Genomic DNA, 13,402 nt, shown 5'->3' with positions numbered 1-13,402 from the left:
GATGGATAGGCGCCTCTACATTTCGCAGCAACATTAGGAAACTTGACAGTGGCCGAGCTGCTGTTGCAAGAGGGTGCGAATGTTGACGCGAATAGAGGCGGCAAAGGAGTACAATCATGCTTCAGAAGACTCGAGACTGTCAAATCCATAGTTGGAGACACATGCCGCATTACAGGGGAAGCTGCTGTTTCGAACTATGCATCTTGCGCCTAATGATTGGGCCGTATCCTTGAGGTGGGACTCCGCTAGATTGTCCAGGAGATCCATCTGCAAGCTTGAACGGCACATTTCGCTGGGCAGTAATAGGAAGATGTAGCTATGGTAGCCTATAGGAAGGTTGGTTAAGATGTATATGACAGGCACTCTTAGTAGTCAGCTACGTTTCCCACGGTCTTTTCGTCTTATTTGTTTCGAATGTCCCTACTTTTGGTAACCACATGGTCCAAAAGACGATATCCGAGAACTCGCGCGCCGTCGCATTCCACGTAGCATCTGGCCTCTCCGTTTTTGGCACCAAGGGATTCCTTTCCACCACTTCAAAGCCGAGTTTTTCGTACAAGGGTTTCCCTACGGGTGTCGCATTCAGCCAAAATTCGACTCCGAGCTCTTTAGCAGCATCGATTCCCCATTGAACTAGCATAGCACCAATTCCTTTACGGCGGTAACCGGGATGAGTAAAAAGTATGTTAAGGACTGCTTGAAAGTCAACAACACTTCTACACCACGAGCCAGAGCGAGACTGACAAACTTGCGGGCGAGTGGCCTTCTCCTCGCGGGGTCTGTCCATCTGCCTTATCGCTTGACTAACGAAGTCTCTCGAGGTATCATCCGGGTACCATTCTACAGCTTCTTCCTCCGGGTGAGCGAATGGATCTTCTTTATAAATCTTGTACCATGCAGCGCCAGCAATCCTTCCCGTGGAAACATCTTGGACCTTGAGCCAGCGCGCTTGTGGATCATGGCGGTCCCATTCTAGCATACGTTCAGTAGATTCCTTCAGCGAAGCTTGTCGGTCTCCATTGACGATGGGGCAGAAAAGCCGGAAAAAAGGCTGCACAGGCTCCTCATGCGCTGCCCACATGACGGCCATGAGCTCCTCAAAATCCGCTTCGAGGTCGACATCAGAAAGTTTGAACGACATGTTAGCAATCTAGGACATACACTGTCGCGGTGGATACGTCAATGTTCACCCGACCGTTTGTGCGCACGAAGACCTTCATTTCTCAAACCTCCAGGGTTGTCGCTGCTTCAAGTGCACTGGTCCAATCCGGCGTCCACGCGGGATGCACCTCGCCTGTTTTTATCCCGCACTGCGTACCACCTGCCTAATTAACCGCCAGCTGCGTTTTGCTAGCGCAACTCTGCAGCCAACATTTGTTTGGCCCGCATTTGCGCCACATGAGCTTTCGAGAACTTGATCAGGTAGTTTCCTCGAGCCTTCTTTCCATCGCCAAAACTCGAGATGTTAGCGCCGGGCACCTTTCTTGAAACCAATGTGCATGCTGCTTCATGGGTTTGTCCCCCTGAAAGTCGCCTGAGATGACTTGTATATGCAGAAACCAATGCTCTGGGACCCACTTTAGGCGTTACGAACGATGCGGCACAGTCAGGCGTCTAACACCGCCTAGATAGATCGGTCAACGCTGTGTTGCCGGTCCTCCCCAACGGTTTGAGACGACAACCGTGCAGTCGACCAGGGCGCCTGGCACACATCATGTTCCTCTTTCTGTTGGCCACTGTGGTCTCCCCTGCATAATGTGGCATCCTTGCAGGTAGCTATATGCGATACCATGAGGCGTTCACCTCTTTGTGCGTTGTTTGGCTTCCAAGATTATTGTGCCGCGTTTGCGTTCCCACGCGGCGGTCACCCTCATGTGGCCGGCTGATGGAGCTGAAAGCTGGGGTTGTCGCAACACTCTTTTTGCGTTTGATGATGCTGAGCTCTCACTTTAACTTGTGGCGTTTCCTCAGGTGATGTCAATCGTACATTTCACTCAAGATGGCGGATCAAGTTGTCGTTTCTGCGTCCAATCGTACACCAGTCGTGCAAATCGTTACCTGGTTTTGCCTAGTAGTGAGCGTTCTTGCGTTCCTCTCGCACGCTGGCGTCAAAGTCTACATCTCGCGATCATTGACTGTCGAGACTGGCTTTGTCTTCCTCGCTTTGGTACGGCTTCTTGCTCGGCATTTCCACGTAGCTCACCGTATACCAGCTTTTCGGAAGTGCGCAGTCGATCGCCGTGTCGTTACAAGCTTCCAATGGCTTTGGAAAACCCACGAGCTCGTTGAGCAATGAGCAATCTCAGGCAGTCATGAAGGTCAGTTTGTCTCTTTGATGTGGAGACTTATGGGACTGACTCTCGGCAGAGCGCATACGCTGCCGCGATCCTGTTCTTCTTCTCCATCGCTTTTTCCAAGCTAGCAATCGTCGCTTTTATCGATGGGTTAACACCAAAGAAACTGGATAGACGTTTGAACTATGCAGCGGGGGCCTTTGCGATTGTCTGGCTTGTTGTCGCTGTCTTTATTGCGGCGTTCCAATGTGGGCTGCCTCGTCCGTGGGACAAAACGTCAGGAAGATGTATAAACGGTGTAAGTGGCTAACATTGATAATCACACTCCCAGCTAACGTTTGATCAGCTGGAGTGGTGGGATTCAATCACAATTCTGAACATGGTATCCGAGGCGGCCCTTGTGGCCTTGGAGATGGGCATCATAGCTCCTCTTCAAATGGCACGGCAAAGAAAGGTCTCTTTGATCTGTCTGCTCACCTGCCGGCTACTGTGCGTACCTTCCTTGTCGCACGTATTCCTCCCTAACCTACTCACAGTGTCTCTATCGCGGCTGCCATCCAGCTTCATTTCTTTCACCAAGATGCTTCTGGTCCTCTGAAAGACGATTACGCGCTCGGATACTGGCGATCGACCATTTGCAATCAGATTGTGCAGTGTGTTGCCACAGTTACAACATCACTTCCCTATACAAAGATTTTCATGGAAAGTTTTGAATCGGGTCTGATTGGAGCCGAAAGGCCTGGAGGCAAAACGGAACGTTCGACAGAGGGCAGTGGACCCAGTGGGAGAGGTTGGGAACTGCTCGACGTTTCTCGCGGTTCTGCGACCAGGCCCATAGATGGCATTAGCAAAACTCAAACCTTCACGGTTGAGACGACGCGGAGGGCCTGAATATTGTATATTGAGCAAGTTTTTGTTCCTTCTCAGCACAAAATGAACACCAACTTGGGTCGAGCCAGGGACATTTGAGAATGGTAATTTGAGCGCAGAAGCGGAACGAGTGCCAAATGGGAATAGCCGTGGGTGCAGGAGCTCTAGATTGCATGCGGCCGTAGGGATACGGTTCGAGCGCGGTTCACGGGGGCTCTTCCGGTCGTCCTTCCCGTTGGTCTTCATTGCGCCGTGCGGCGCGGTCCGCTGGGGAGTTCTCCCGCGTGCCGATGTGGAGCACGACTACGCGAGCATGAACCCGGGAGGACGGTTCAGAACCCGTTCCGCGGGCCCAATAAGGTATCTGGACCGAGAGGAAGAAGCGCAACGCGGCCGCAGGGGCATTGGCGCAACCCGCGTTTAGCAGGCGCGATCGGTTAATTGTAAATGGCATATGGGTGTGCATGCAAGAATGGGTCTGATACGATGGAGACACGCTCTGCTTCCGCCCTGGGAACCCAATAAAGTAGGATCCTCGTACGAGCACACATGCAAGAGCAGGGTTCAATGATTTAGTGACACATTCCGATCCAGATATAGCCAATCCCTACGCCTTCATTTGCCATACACGAGCATTCTGCCAAATTGCCTACTTATCGCCGAATCGTGCCGTGTTCGCTCAACACTTGCGCCTTTCAATCGCCAACCGAGCATCGAGCCAAGCGACCCTGGACGAAACGTACCTCGTGCGGCTGAGACAAGGTCGCCTTGGTCCCTTCTTTTCTTCTTTCTAGCGTCGTACAAGAAGCCTACGTTGAAGTGTCGCGCCGTTGTTGTTGCTGCTACTGTTTCAACGATGGATGCTCAGGGCAAAGACGGTAATTACGAACTGCACGAGATTGGTGACAGGCCAAGGTCGTTGGAGAGCGACGATATCGCGCTTTCGCGGCTTGGGAAGAAACCTGTTCTGAAGGTAACACCGCCCGTCCATTCCGGAGTTCCTCAGCTTATACGTAGCCTACAGAGACGGTTTGCATTCCTGTCCATTCTCGGATTCAGTTGCACTGTCTTGATTACTTGGGAAGGATCGCTAATGTATGTATTCCACTCAATTGAGTTGTGGGTTTATCTGCTAACACGGCCAAGTCTTTTTCTCGTGGGTCTGCAAAAGTAAGATTCCACGATGCGCCATGGTCGACATAGCTAACGAGACGAAAGTGGTGGCCCTGCGGGTGTCATCTACGGATACTTGGTCGTATGGCTTGGGACAATCTCAACATTCATCGTGCTTTCGGAGCTGGTTTCGATGTGCGTCAAGAGGCTCAACGATACCGTGACCGAGATGGGACTGACAATGGAGCAGGGCGCCAACATCTGGTGGGCAGTACCATTGGGTAGGCACAATCCTCAAGCAAGACTTCGATAGAATCTAACATGTAACAGGTTTCTATGCTAGCACCTGCGAGTATTCGCAAAGGTCTGAGTTACATCGCAGGTATAGTGGATCCGATGCTTTCGACGGGATTCGACTGACTGATACAACCACACAGGATGGCTCACTTTGGCAGGATGGCAAGCCTCCGTTGGCTCCGGTGCCTATTTGACGGGAACTTTGGTCCAAGGTATGCTTATACTTACACAGCCGAGCTACGTCCCGCAGAACTGGCACGGTACGCTGCTGTACTGGGCCGTGGTGATCTTCTGCATCATTATCAATATCGCTGCTGGATGGCTGCTGCCAAAATTCGAGGGCGGACTTCTCGTACTGCATATCGTTGGGTTCTTTGCAGTCTTGATCCCGCTGTTGACACTTGGTCCGAAGGGCGATACGAAGGAGGTGTTCACAACTTTCTACAACCTCGGTGAATGGCCAACCCAAGGATTGTCATTCTGCATCGGGATTATGGGAAGTGTTTTCGCTTTCGTTGGTACGTCTTCCTGTTAAAGCAAGGTTGGAGCAATCGCTGACATTGCCTGATAGGTGGAGATGGTGCTATTCATGTATGCAATGAATTGTGAACAAGTGGCCAGTCGACTGACAAATCTCAGATGAGCGAAGAAATCCAAAACGCCGCTCTGGTCGTACCTCGATCCATTATGACTGGCATAATGATCAATGGCTCTCTCGGGTTCGGAATGATCCTTACTGTGTTGTATCGCGCCGGAGATATCGATGCTGCTCTCGCCGAGAACCCAGCGTTTCCAATCCTCGCAATCTTCAAGCACGCCACAAACTCCACAGCTGGCGCAGCAGTGCTGGCATCGCTGCTGTTCTGCTTAGCTACCAGCGCCACCGTCGGCCTACTGGCGTCATCATCTCGCGTCTTTTGGGCCTTTTCCCGTGACAAAGGTCTGCCAGGCTGGCGAACGCTCAGCAAGGTCAGTGAAACGATCACGTCGATTTCGAGGGTTACGCTTACCCATGAAACAGGTCAGCGAGCGAACATCAATTCCCGTGTACTCAGTGGTCGCAACAGCCTTGGTCGCATCCGTTCTCGCGCTTGTCAACATCGGCTCGTCGACGGCATTCAACGGTATCATCTCCGTGTCAATTGCCGGTCTCTTCTCATCGTACCTGTTGGTTGCCGGGCTATTACTATATCGTCGATGCACCGGAGGTATTGTACCGGCCAGCAGCGTGCCAATCAGCGGTCCGAGCGACTTTGAAAGCGCGAAGGTTGTGTGGGGCCCGTGGAGGATTCCTGGTTTCCTGGGTATTGCCAACAATGTCTTCGCCTGTGCGTACCTCTCTTTCGTCCTGTTCTTCAGCTTCTGGCCGAGCTTTTCAGCCGTCACGCCGCAGAATATGAACTGGTCGATACTTGTTACGGGTTTTGTTGCCATCTTCAGCGGTCTGTACTACATGATTTGGGCTAAGAAGACCTACCACGGACCGATTGTCGAGGTCGAGCCGAGATACGCGCATGATATGCGTGCTTGAGCAGGTACAATGACTCTTGTTTAGGCAGTACCGTATTGAGTGGACTGACCATATTGCTCAGCGCGCATGGTCTCTACTACCATCCTATAGAAAATACATAGTAATATTCAACTATTTCCGCACTCTATTCCAGCATCCTTACCAATTGGTGAACAAAAGGGAGCCAAAAACTGTTGTAACGCCCAGGAATGCTAAGATCATGTTCATGAATGCACTCCTTCCCAAGGCCTCTAGATCCGTTTCAACTCTTTTCGTGAATGCGCCTTTGTCGTTCGCCCGCGGGAACGGTGTTACCGGAACTTCCTTCTCGAGGAATTCGCATAGCGGTCCCCATCCATCTTCGATGTGCCATTCAAGCAGCCGTTCTTGTGGAACCAGTCGTCGGATTGTCGCACTGTGTTGCTCGTGAACGGTCTTGCCGAAAGGTTCCACGCCGCTTCGCAGTGAGCGATAATCGGTACAACGGAAAAGCGCGGGCCACAGAATCCGCTGGTGGATGTGCCACTGCCACCAAAGGTCGGCGTTGAACCAACTATGGTTGGTACAATTTAAAATCTGTGGACTAAGATGGTATGAGGGGTACTTACCAAAGAAGCCACTTGAACCAATCTTCATTCACAGCTACTATGTTTGACAATACGGAAGAGTGCCACGCATCAAGGTCTCTTCGCATGTTCAGAATCACTTTGGCGTCAGGGTATGCCGCAATCATCTCAGCAGCAAAACAATTTGCCGCTGCATCAGTCACCGCTACAGCATGACCGAGCAATGCATCGAAGTCCGTGGACGTGATTGGCTCAGCAGTGGGCGCGAAAAACTTCCTACGTGCCAATGCAACCCAGGCATTCATACGATGTGGTGATTCGTTCAGCATGTCCCATCCCTGGGTCTGAGCTCAGAACGAGTGTAGCGGCTCGAAGGAAGCGAGTACATACGTGATATGTATAGTCGTAGCCAAGCGTCAACAGGGCTTTCTGCAAAGACTCGGTACCAGATCGGGGTAATCCAACGCATATGACTTGCATTGGTCTCGCGGGGTCGCGGATCCGTGGGGGCGGATTGGGTGCGAATGATTCATAGAATGATTCGATGACGCGCCATGTCGGGCTGCTAAGGCTAACCATGTTGATGTGAATGTACTGCGGTGTATGGACGATGCGTCCAAGAATGACGCTCGTGCAAGTTGCAATGATGTGATGGACGTCTTGCATCTATATACGGTCCCTCTGCTGGTACCTGTCTGCGATAAGCGTGTGCTCCCATCCCTATTAGGAATGAGTCGTATACTGCTTCTTATATTTTGCTGATCACAATCATCAAGCCCTGGGCGTGTTGACCTCTGCCAAGCTCTTATGGCCACTCAAGTCCTCCCATCGTCACAAGGTAGTCTCGAAAGCGAAGTGAAAATTGGCAGTAATTCCATCCGAGACGCCGGCCTTATCTTCTTGAGTGTTACACAATAACAATTTCTCGGCTTCACATATGGCAGCCGTGTGCATTACCCGGAACACGCGTCACAATAATATATAAATACCCGGAACTGACCGGCTGCGCATTAACAAACTCCCGTTCGTTGTTGCCGCGGTCCTTATTGCCGAGAAGAACATTGCGTGTCAATCTGGACAAGAAACAGAATGCTGGAGAAATTGAGTGGCGCAAGCGCGTAGAGACTTTTATGACGATGGATGCCAGAAGGCAGGACGATTCCTTGTGAACTATGTCTATTATCGAGATGTACATACATGATGAAATGAAGATGCTGCCATAGTCAAGCTCGTGTGCAGACCGGCGACTGATGTGTACGCGGATCTGAACATGGAGCCCGTGTTACTACCTCCTTGCTGTAAATCAAGATAGCTTGCTTGGAACGTCCCTTTCTCTCTCACGCGCGCGGGTAAATTTGTCACTCGACAGAGAACGTTGCGCCCGAATGCAGCTTAATCCATGTGGTAGTACTCACGGCTGACCCTCTTACGTACTCGAGGTCATTGCGACACACAGGCAGGCTCGCTTGCTCGATCCCAAGCCTAGAATTGCGCATCTCTTCTTTGCAGTCTTCGTCTGGCAGCATAAGATCACCGGCCCCAGCGATTTCGTCCTCGTTCATTGCAGCTTCGAAGAGCCAGGAACCTATCGCATAGATTGGACCTCCACGTGCAAGATAATTCTTGCAATGCGGAGGCCACTCGCTCTCAATTTGAATGTGGAGACGTATGTTGGCTTCAGTCGGCAATCCTGCAGCACCTTCCGTCCGCGTAACCATATCGAAGCGTTGAAACAGATTGGAAAATCCCTGGCGCATGGACTTATTGGTCTTCATATCGTTCCGGGCAGGCAGAGGAACATACCGGAGGTATGGCGCGAACACATAATCAAGCTCGTCGAACATGAGCTCCACATCCATATCGATGGACATTCTGAGCATATCATGGATGTACTCAGCCTTGCTCTGAAGGGCGAAGCGCATGCGGAGACTGAAGAACCCCGCAAGGCATCTGCCACAGGTGCAACCGTACTTATAGCGCAGCTTCTTGATGTGGCTTGCCGTTACCTGGCCTTTCAGAGCAATTATACATGCTACTGTATTGTCACTGAAGCCCTCGAATTCGTCAGAAACCCTCAAGATGAGCATACCATGCTCACGTTTGATCCTGAGTTTTTCGTGAAATAAGTAGGGTGCATCTAACGATGTCTCGCCTTTGTCTTTTCGAGAATCCATGACAGTGTTCTAGGTTTGGATCCAATCGCAGCGTAATGCAGCATGGTATTGCCATTCGCATTCGCGACTTGCCGTTCCGGATCGTGAGGCGACTTGTCCTTAGGCAAACTTTTGAGTCGCTCATAAACAGCTTGGTCGTCCAGGTTGATACATTCATCGAATACTTCCGCAGTCTTCATACTGATGGTGCGTTGCGGAGGGGTTGGTAATTCGAAATCTGCTGCTGCATCTAGCGAATGGCACGGATGCTCCGGGTTGCTGGATAGAGCAAGCCACCTCGACGACCCAACTCTCCGAAAGCCTAGCGATCTAAAGAAACCTTCAGCAATTATCTGGTGACGAAGTTCAGCTTCTCTGACTAATGTCTCGGTAGCACCTTCCGTTTCTGCGTTGACAGCATCATTGAGCCATCCTGGGCCAACACCTGCGTAGGAGTTGTATGACTTGGAGCAAGTCTTGTCCATCACAGCTGTTATAAGCTTGCTTCCTATTCCTTGATGACGTTACGGCTCCTTGAGAGAGATTTTGCGATCAACAGCAAGTCGCCGTTGTCGAGCTCATCGCACCAGATCCCCGATCCTTTCTGAACGGTATGCTCCTTGTGATTGAGCTTCAGGCGGCCATATCGATCAAACAATTCGAATGCCGGCATGCTCGTCTCTTGAGTGGGCTGCTCTAAATCGCTGTAGAAAGAATGCATACGATTACGCCGGATCAGTTTGGCGTCACAATAACCCACTCGCAAGGTCTTCTTGGGGCTTGCTGGATCAACCTTGTCAACCATTCCGTCCACATGCTCTAGATAATTGAACTCAGCAAATTCATCGTTGTCCGAGTTTTGTCCACAGTCGTGTTCGGTATCATCTGCATCATCTGCATCATCATGAGAGGTTGTATCCCCATTTCCAGGTATGGGCCGAAGTTTCTTCGCTGGTCCTTTCGCTGGCGGAACATTCTGTACATGTTTGCTGTTCCAGGTCAGTATCGGTGCTCGAAGATCGTTTTTGCTGCTTACTTTGCTTCAATAGGCACGATATCAGGCGGTCCCTCCCCCTTCGCTTCTACATCGCGACGAAGTTTGCCCAATTCCGCCCAATATTGCTTCCAGGGTTTCACTGGCTTGTGGTCATTTCTTATCGCTTTAGATTGAGATCACAGCTTCACTTGCACGGTGAAGTCATCTATGATGTTTGTATCCTGGGAGCGCTCTGGAATTGTCATCTCTTCGTTGCTCATGTTGTCATCCGCGCTCCGCGCTCGCTTGTTCGATGGCATTGGAACGATGGGGTGTCGTGGCAGAGAGTTTTTGGACATGGCTTTGGCGAGAGTGAGCGTGAATTGGGATCAGCAAAGTCCTGGTCGTTATTCACTTGCCTTGCAAGGAAAGGCACGCGCTGACGCGCTTCTCCTGTCAGAAATGCCCGGCAAGTCTTTTAGACCTGTGCACGAATGGGGATAGCGTGGGTACAGCAGACGAGGCGGTGTAGTCATGTCTGAGGCTAGAGGTGAGCAGAGTCGGACAAATCAGTGTCGCGGACGGCAGGTGTTCTGACGCGCTCGACATGGCAGGAACACGTCATCACATGACCTCCGCAATCCGACTGACAGCATCTTACCTCTTATGCTTACAAAATGATTGTACACACCAATGTCGCCAACGCAATAAAACCTGAACTCAGGCGCGTACTTCATCCTGTTGCAACTAAATCTATGACTCGTTTATAAAGTCGTAGTATAATATTTTGCTTTCCAAATGTTTATGTCACTTTTCCATGGGTTTGTAGGTAAATTCTTGATTCATGACTCGTAGATTATTGGTACATCCCTCCCTGTAGGCTAATTCACTGTGGTACACTTATTTGAAAAGTTTGGTGCCCTAAGTAGGCTAAAGTAGGGTCCTAAAAGGTTAATTAGGTGTACCATAGTGAATTCACCTATAGGGAGGGATGTATCAACAATCTACGAGTCATGAATTGATAGAAAAGTGCCTTTGACCCATGGAAAGGTGGTACAAGAACTTATGGAAAGCATCGATAAGGCAATGTGGATATTCATTAAAATTCTAGGATTCCCATTTTGATCGCCGGTCACTGTGAATATAGATACAGTACTATGAACAATCTTTTTTCTAGAAGGCGCGCTCGAGGTGAAGCTACTCCAGAATTAGAGTAACTCCAATTTCAAAGCTGCTCCGCTCAACCCACCTTCTCTCACCCCACCGCAACCCCCTCCCACAGCTACCGAGGCATGGCATTGTCGAGGTCGCGCAAAGTATGCATGATAGCGGAGCGGAATGCTCACAAAGGGTTCAAGGGCTCCGCTACTGGGTTTCAAACTCGCAGAGCGAGCAAAGCCACCAAACAAGGTCAACCATTTTGTTTTATTTCCGCTTGAACAGTTCAATAACCCGTCCACCAGCAGGAAGTCTCACCGCTGCCAGAACGGTGAGCCTATCACCAACCAAGAGCAGCCGCGCCAAAGCCAGTGTCGAAGAATACATCAACCGAGAGCACAAGGATTAGAGTCTCCTGGACAACCTGCCCATGTCTAGCGACTATCATTGGGATCATATCGAGAAGAAAACAGCTCAACCAGCTAGGCAGGCTTTATTTCTCGGTGAGAGAGATGGAGTGCAATGCTGGGCTGTACTTTACAGTTACAGCAACAAATCTGATGCGGTCGAACTCGTCACTCTTGACGCTGGCACTGGAACGAGAGGCTCGCATCACTCCAAGGCAACTGGTGGTCTCCCTTTCATGTATCCGTTAAAGGTATTCCGGGATCAGGACAATGTCCACTCTCGAGAGTACCTCTCGCTTATTGTTCACTACATCTTCCTTGAGACTCACAAACCACTCGCAAATTCCCAGAGTCGGCTAAGAAGAAACTCCTCTGCTCTTCTAGGGAAATCAAGAGGAACCACGCAGCTCAAGGAGGTCAGTCACTGAATCTCCATATGGCAGCCGTTTGACAATTTTCGTTAAGTTAATATCCTTCTCTGGGAATCATTGCTGTCGAGGACTTTTAACATCCCTCCCTACTTCCTAGTGAGTGGTCTAACGCTCAGCCAAGTGATGAATCACCCTGAAGAAGAAACAATACTCCGGATCGGTCTTGGTGACATGCAGGGTAGTTCACGTCCTATCTCGGGTGCACGCGAAGCTCCTCGTCCAATTGATCCCGGTCTAGCGCATTCACGTCAGGAGTTCACCCCACCATTGCCGACACCGTGCTCAGCGAGCAGTTGGAAAGCATGGCCTTTCCAAGAAACAGAGGCGAAGACAGCTTCCTTTACAACAATTGGAAGGCAATGACCGAGGAGTAAACGAAACGCGGGATGAAAGATTTGCGATATGAGCAGCGCGCAAGGGAGTTGCAGGATGAGGAAAAAGACTCAGAGCAGCGCCGGAGGACTATGATTCAAGGGAAGTATGCAGAGTGGGTGGCTCAGCAGAGCATTCGCGCGAACATTCGCTCTAGGGAGAATTAGAGAGAGCCCACATATATCATGTTGAGAGGAAGACTCGCCCGGCCTTTCAGAGATGGAGTGGCTTAATGTATCTGCATGTCGAGTGAGCTAAATAGCTCGCGAAGGTGCAGGCTCGCTGGTGGGCGACAAGAGTTTCAAGTTCACGTCCTGCACGGTTTCTGTGGGCCTTCGTCCTACTGGTGACTCACTCCTCATAATCGATGAAGTCAGCTGGATGCATCCCAAAATTAGACAGCTCCTTATGATTCAAAGATATTAGCGGTGTTGAAGTCATCTCTCTTCCCTTTGAGTGCCTGCACAGCGCTCCCATCCTAAAGCAACGCTGACATGGCGCTTGTTCGATTTGAATGCATTTGCTTTTCCGGTCCTGACATCACTCACATCTGACAGTACCAATTGATGGGGTTCCGGCATTTTACCAGACAATAATCCTAGCATCTTACGCTCATTCTGTCCGGTTGCCGTTCTCTTTCGTACCTCTTCTTCGCTTCCGCGCCTTTGATCCAAATTTTCTCTGTTCCAGACGCATGCTTGATACGCTTTTCGCTTGCCCACCTGCCCATACTACAAGTTCTCTCTAAAACATAATTTAACCCGCCATCGGAAGTGGTTTGGTAGATAGTCAGTAAAAACTCTGGACGATGAGATGGCTACAACGACTGGTCATACAGCCCTGGGGGAAACAGACCATTTGATTCCCTGTCGCCTGTTCTCGGAAATTCCCCCTTAACGTGTTCGGTGGGGAATGCTGATTTCGTCAGTGGTTGCGCTAACACATACACCAGTACACAATCTCGGGATTTCCGGTTTGCCGAGGCAAGCCGGGAATTCCCCACGCCAACGATCTTTCAGACGCGTCACTGAGGAAATTGTGTCTACCTATTGTCGCACTGACCAACTACCCAATGATGTCAATTCAGCTTTCCAGCTGAAAGCAGCTCTGCGCGAGATCAATTGCGAACAGGCGTATTAGATTCACGTTGTCCACGTGATGTGTAAATTGATCCAAGCATCGAGTCGCAATGAACTACGAAATAGGTGTGAAGAATGCCGGACCCTTGATGCGCCTCAAACTTCGATAGTAGACA

General features: G+C 50.5%; 6 protein-coding genes across 6 annotated transcripts; 2 read left to right on the top strand and 4 right to left on the bottom strand.

The window, feature by feature from the left end:
• Positions 1-334: 334 nt before the first annotated feature.
• On the bottom strand, positions 335-1,235 carry CC84DRAFT_1166541 (acyl-CoA N-acyltransferase). The gene is made up of 2 exons (XM_018178986.1): positions 745-1,235; positions 335-693 (listed from the first exon to the last, which is right to left on the bottom strand). Exons 1-2 carry the CDS (start codon positions 1,139-1,141, stop codon positions 377-379), a joined length of 714 nt encoding a protein of 237 aa, XP_018033082.1. The 5' UTR covers positions 1,142-1,235; the 3' UTR covers positions 335-376.
• Positions 1,236-1,896: 661 nt separating this feature from the next.
• Positions 1,897-3,277, top strand: CC84DRAFT_910804 (uncharacterized protein). The gene is made up of 5 exons (XM_018187869.1): positions 1,897-2,167; positions 2,214-2,318; positions 2,368-2,592; positions 2,641-2,783; positions 2,831-3,277. Exons 1-5 carry the CDS (start codon positions 2,000-2,002, stop codon positions 3,183-3,185), a joined length of 996 nt encoding a protein of 331 aa, XP_018033081.1. The 5' UTR covers positions 1,897-1,999; the 3' UTR covers positions 3,186-3,277.
• A 530-nt stretch (positions 3,278-3,807) lies between these two features.
• CC84DRAFT_1261424 (amino acid transporter) lies at positions 3,808-6,186 on the top strand. Its single transcript, XM_018185062.1, has 10 exons — positions 3,808-4,137; positions 4,189-4,259; positions 4,311-4,334; positions 4,383-4,472; positions 4,528-4,558; positions 4,608-4,659; positions 4,715-5,092; positions 5,146-5,163; positions 5,212-5,543; positions 5,596-6,186. The coding sequence occupies exons 1-10, from the start codon at positions 4,021-4,023 to the stop codon at positions 6,103-6,105; spliced, it is 1,623 nt and encodes a 540-aa protein (XP_018033080.1). The 5' UTR covers positions 3,808-4,020; the 3' UTR covers positions 6,106-6,186.
• Positions 6,187-6,243: 57 nt separating this feature from the next.
• Positions 6,244-7,229, bottom strand: CC84DRAFT_1261423 (uncharacterized protein; the record flags this gene model as incomplete). Its single annotated transcript, XM_018185061.1, has 3 exons — positions 6,244-6,637; positions 6,693-6,988; positions 7,041-7,229. 3 exons carry the CDS (start codon positions 7,227-7,229, stop codon positions 6,244-6,246), a joined length of 879 nt encoding a protein of 292 aa, XP_018033079.1.
• A 779-nt stretch (positions 7,230-8,008) lies between these two features.
• On the bottom strand, positions 8,009-8,521 carry CC84DRAFT_1219671 (uncharacterized protein; the record flags this gene model as incomplete). Its single annotated transcript, XM_018183099.1, has 1 exon — positions 8,009-8,521. One exon carries the CDS (start codon positions 8,519-8,521, stop codon positions 8,009-8,011), a length of 513 nt encoding a protein of 170 aa, XP_018033078.1.
• Positions 8,522-8,689: 168 nt separating this feature from the next.
• CC84DRAFT_1250587 (uncharacterized protein) lies at positions 8,690-10,138 on the bottom strand (the record flags this gene model as incomplete). The annotated part of the gene is made up of 4 exons (XM_018184307.1): positions 8,690-9,279; positions 9,564-9,792; positions 9,840-9,943; positions 9,989-10,138. The coding sequence occupies 4 exons, from the start codon at positions 10,136-10,138 to the stop codon at positions 8,788-8,790; spliced, it is 975 nt and encodes a 324-aa protein (XP_018033077.1). The 3' UTR covers positions 8,690-8,787.
• Positions 10,139-13,402: the final 3,264 nt, after the last annotated feature.

This window comes from Paraphaeosphaeria sporulosa, assembly GCF_001642045.1.
Source record: "Paraphaeosphaeria sporulosa strain AP3s5-JAC2a unplaced genomic scaffold CC84scaffold_8, whole genome shotgun sequence".
NCBI classification, from domain to species: Eukaryota; Fungi; Ascomycota; class Dothideomycetes; order Pleosporales; family Didymosphaeriaceae; genus Paraphaeosphaeria; species Paraphaeosphaeria sporulosa.
This window is presented reverse-complemented; position numbering and strand designations above follow the sequence as displayed.

Bases quoted from the DNA above. Each gene is read 5' to 3' on its own strand.
- CC84DRAFT_910804 (XM_018187869.1), top strand. From the start codon at position 2,000: ATGGCGGATCAAGTTGTCGTTTCTGCGTCCAATCGTACACCAGTCGTG. The intron at 2,168-2,213 runs GTACGGCTTCTT...ACCGTATACCAG, and splicing joins GCTTTGTCTTCCTCGCTTTG to CTTTTCGGAAGTGCGCAGTC. The intron at 2,784-2,830 runs GTGCGTACCTTC...ACCTACTCACAG, and splicing joins CTGCTCACCTGCCGGCTACT to TGTCTCTATCGCGGCTGCCA.
- CC84DRAFT_1261424 (XM_018185062.1), top strand. From the start codon at position 4,021: ATGGATGCTCAGGGCAAAGACGGTAATTACGAACTGCACGAGATTGGT. The intron at 4,138-4,188 runs GTAACACCGCCC...CGTAGCCTACAG, and splicing joins GGAAGAAACCTGTTCTGAAG to AGACGGTTTGCATTCCTGTC. The intron at 4,260-4,310 runs GTATGTATTCCA...AACACGGCCAAG, and splicing joins ACTTGGGAAGGATCGCTAAT to TCTTTTTCTCGTGGGTCTGC.
- CC84DRAFT_1166541 (XM_018178986.1), bottom strand. From the start codon at position 1,141: ATGTCGTTCAAACTTTCTGATGTCGACCTCGAAGCGGATTTTGAGGAG. The intron at 694-744 runs GTCAGTCTCGCT...ACTTTCAAGCAG, and splicing joins GGCCACTCGCCCGCAAGTTT to TCCTTAACATACTTTTTACT.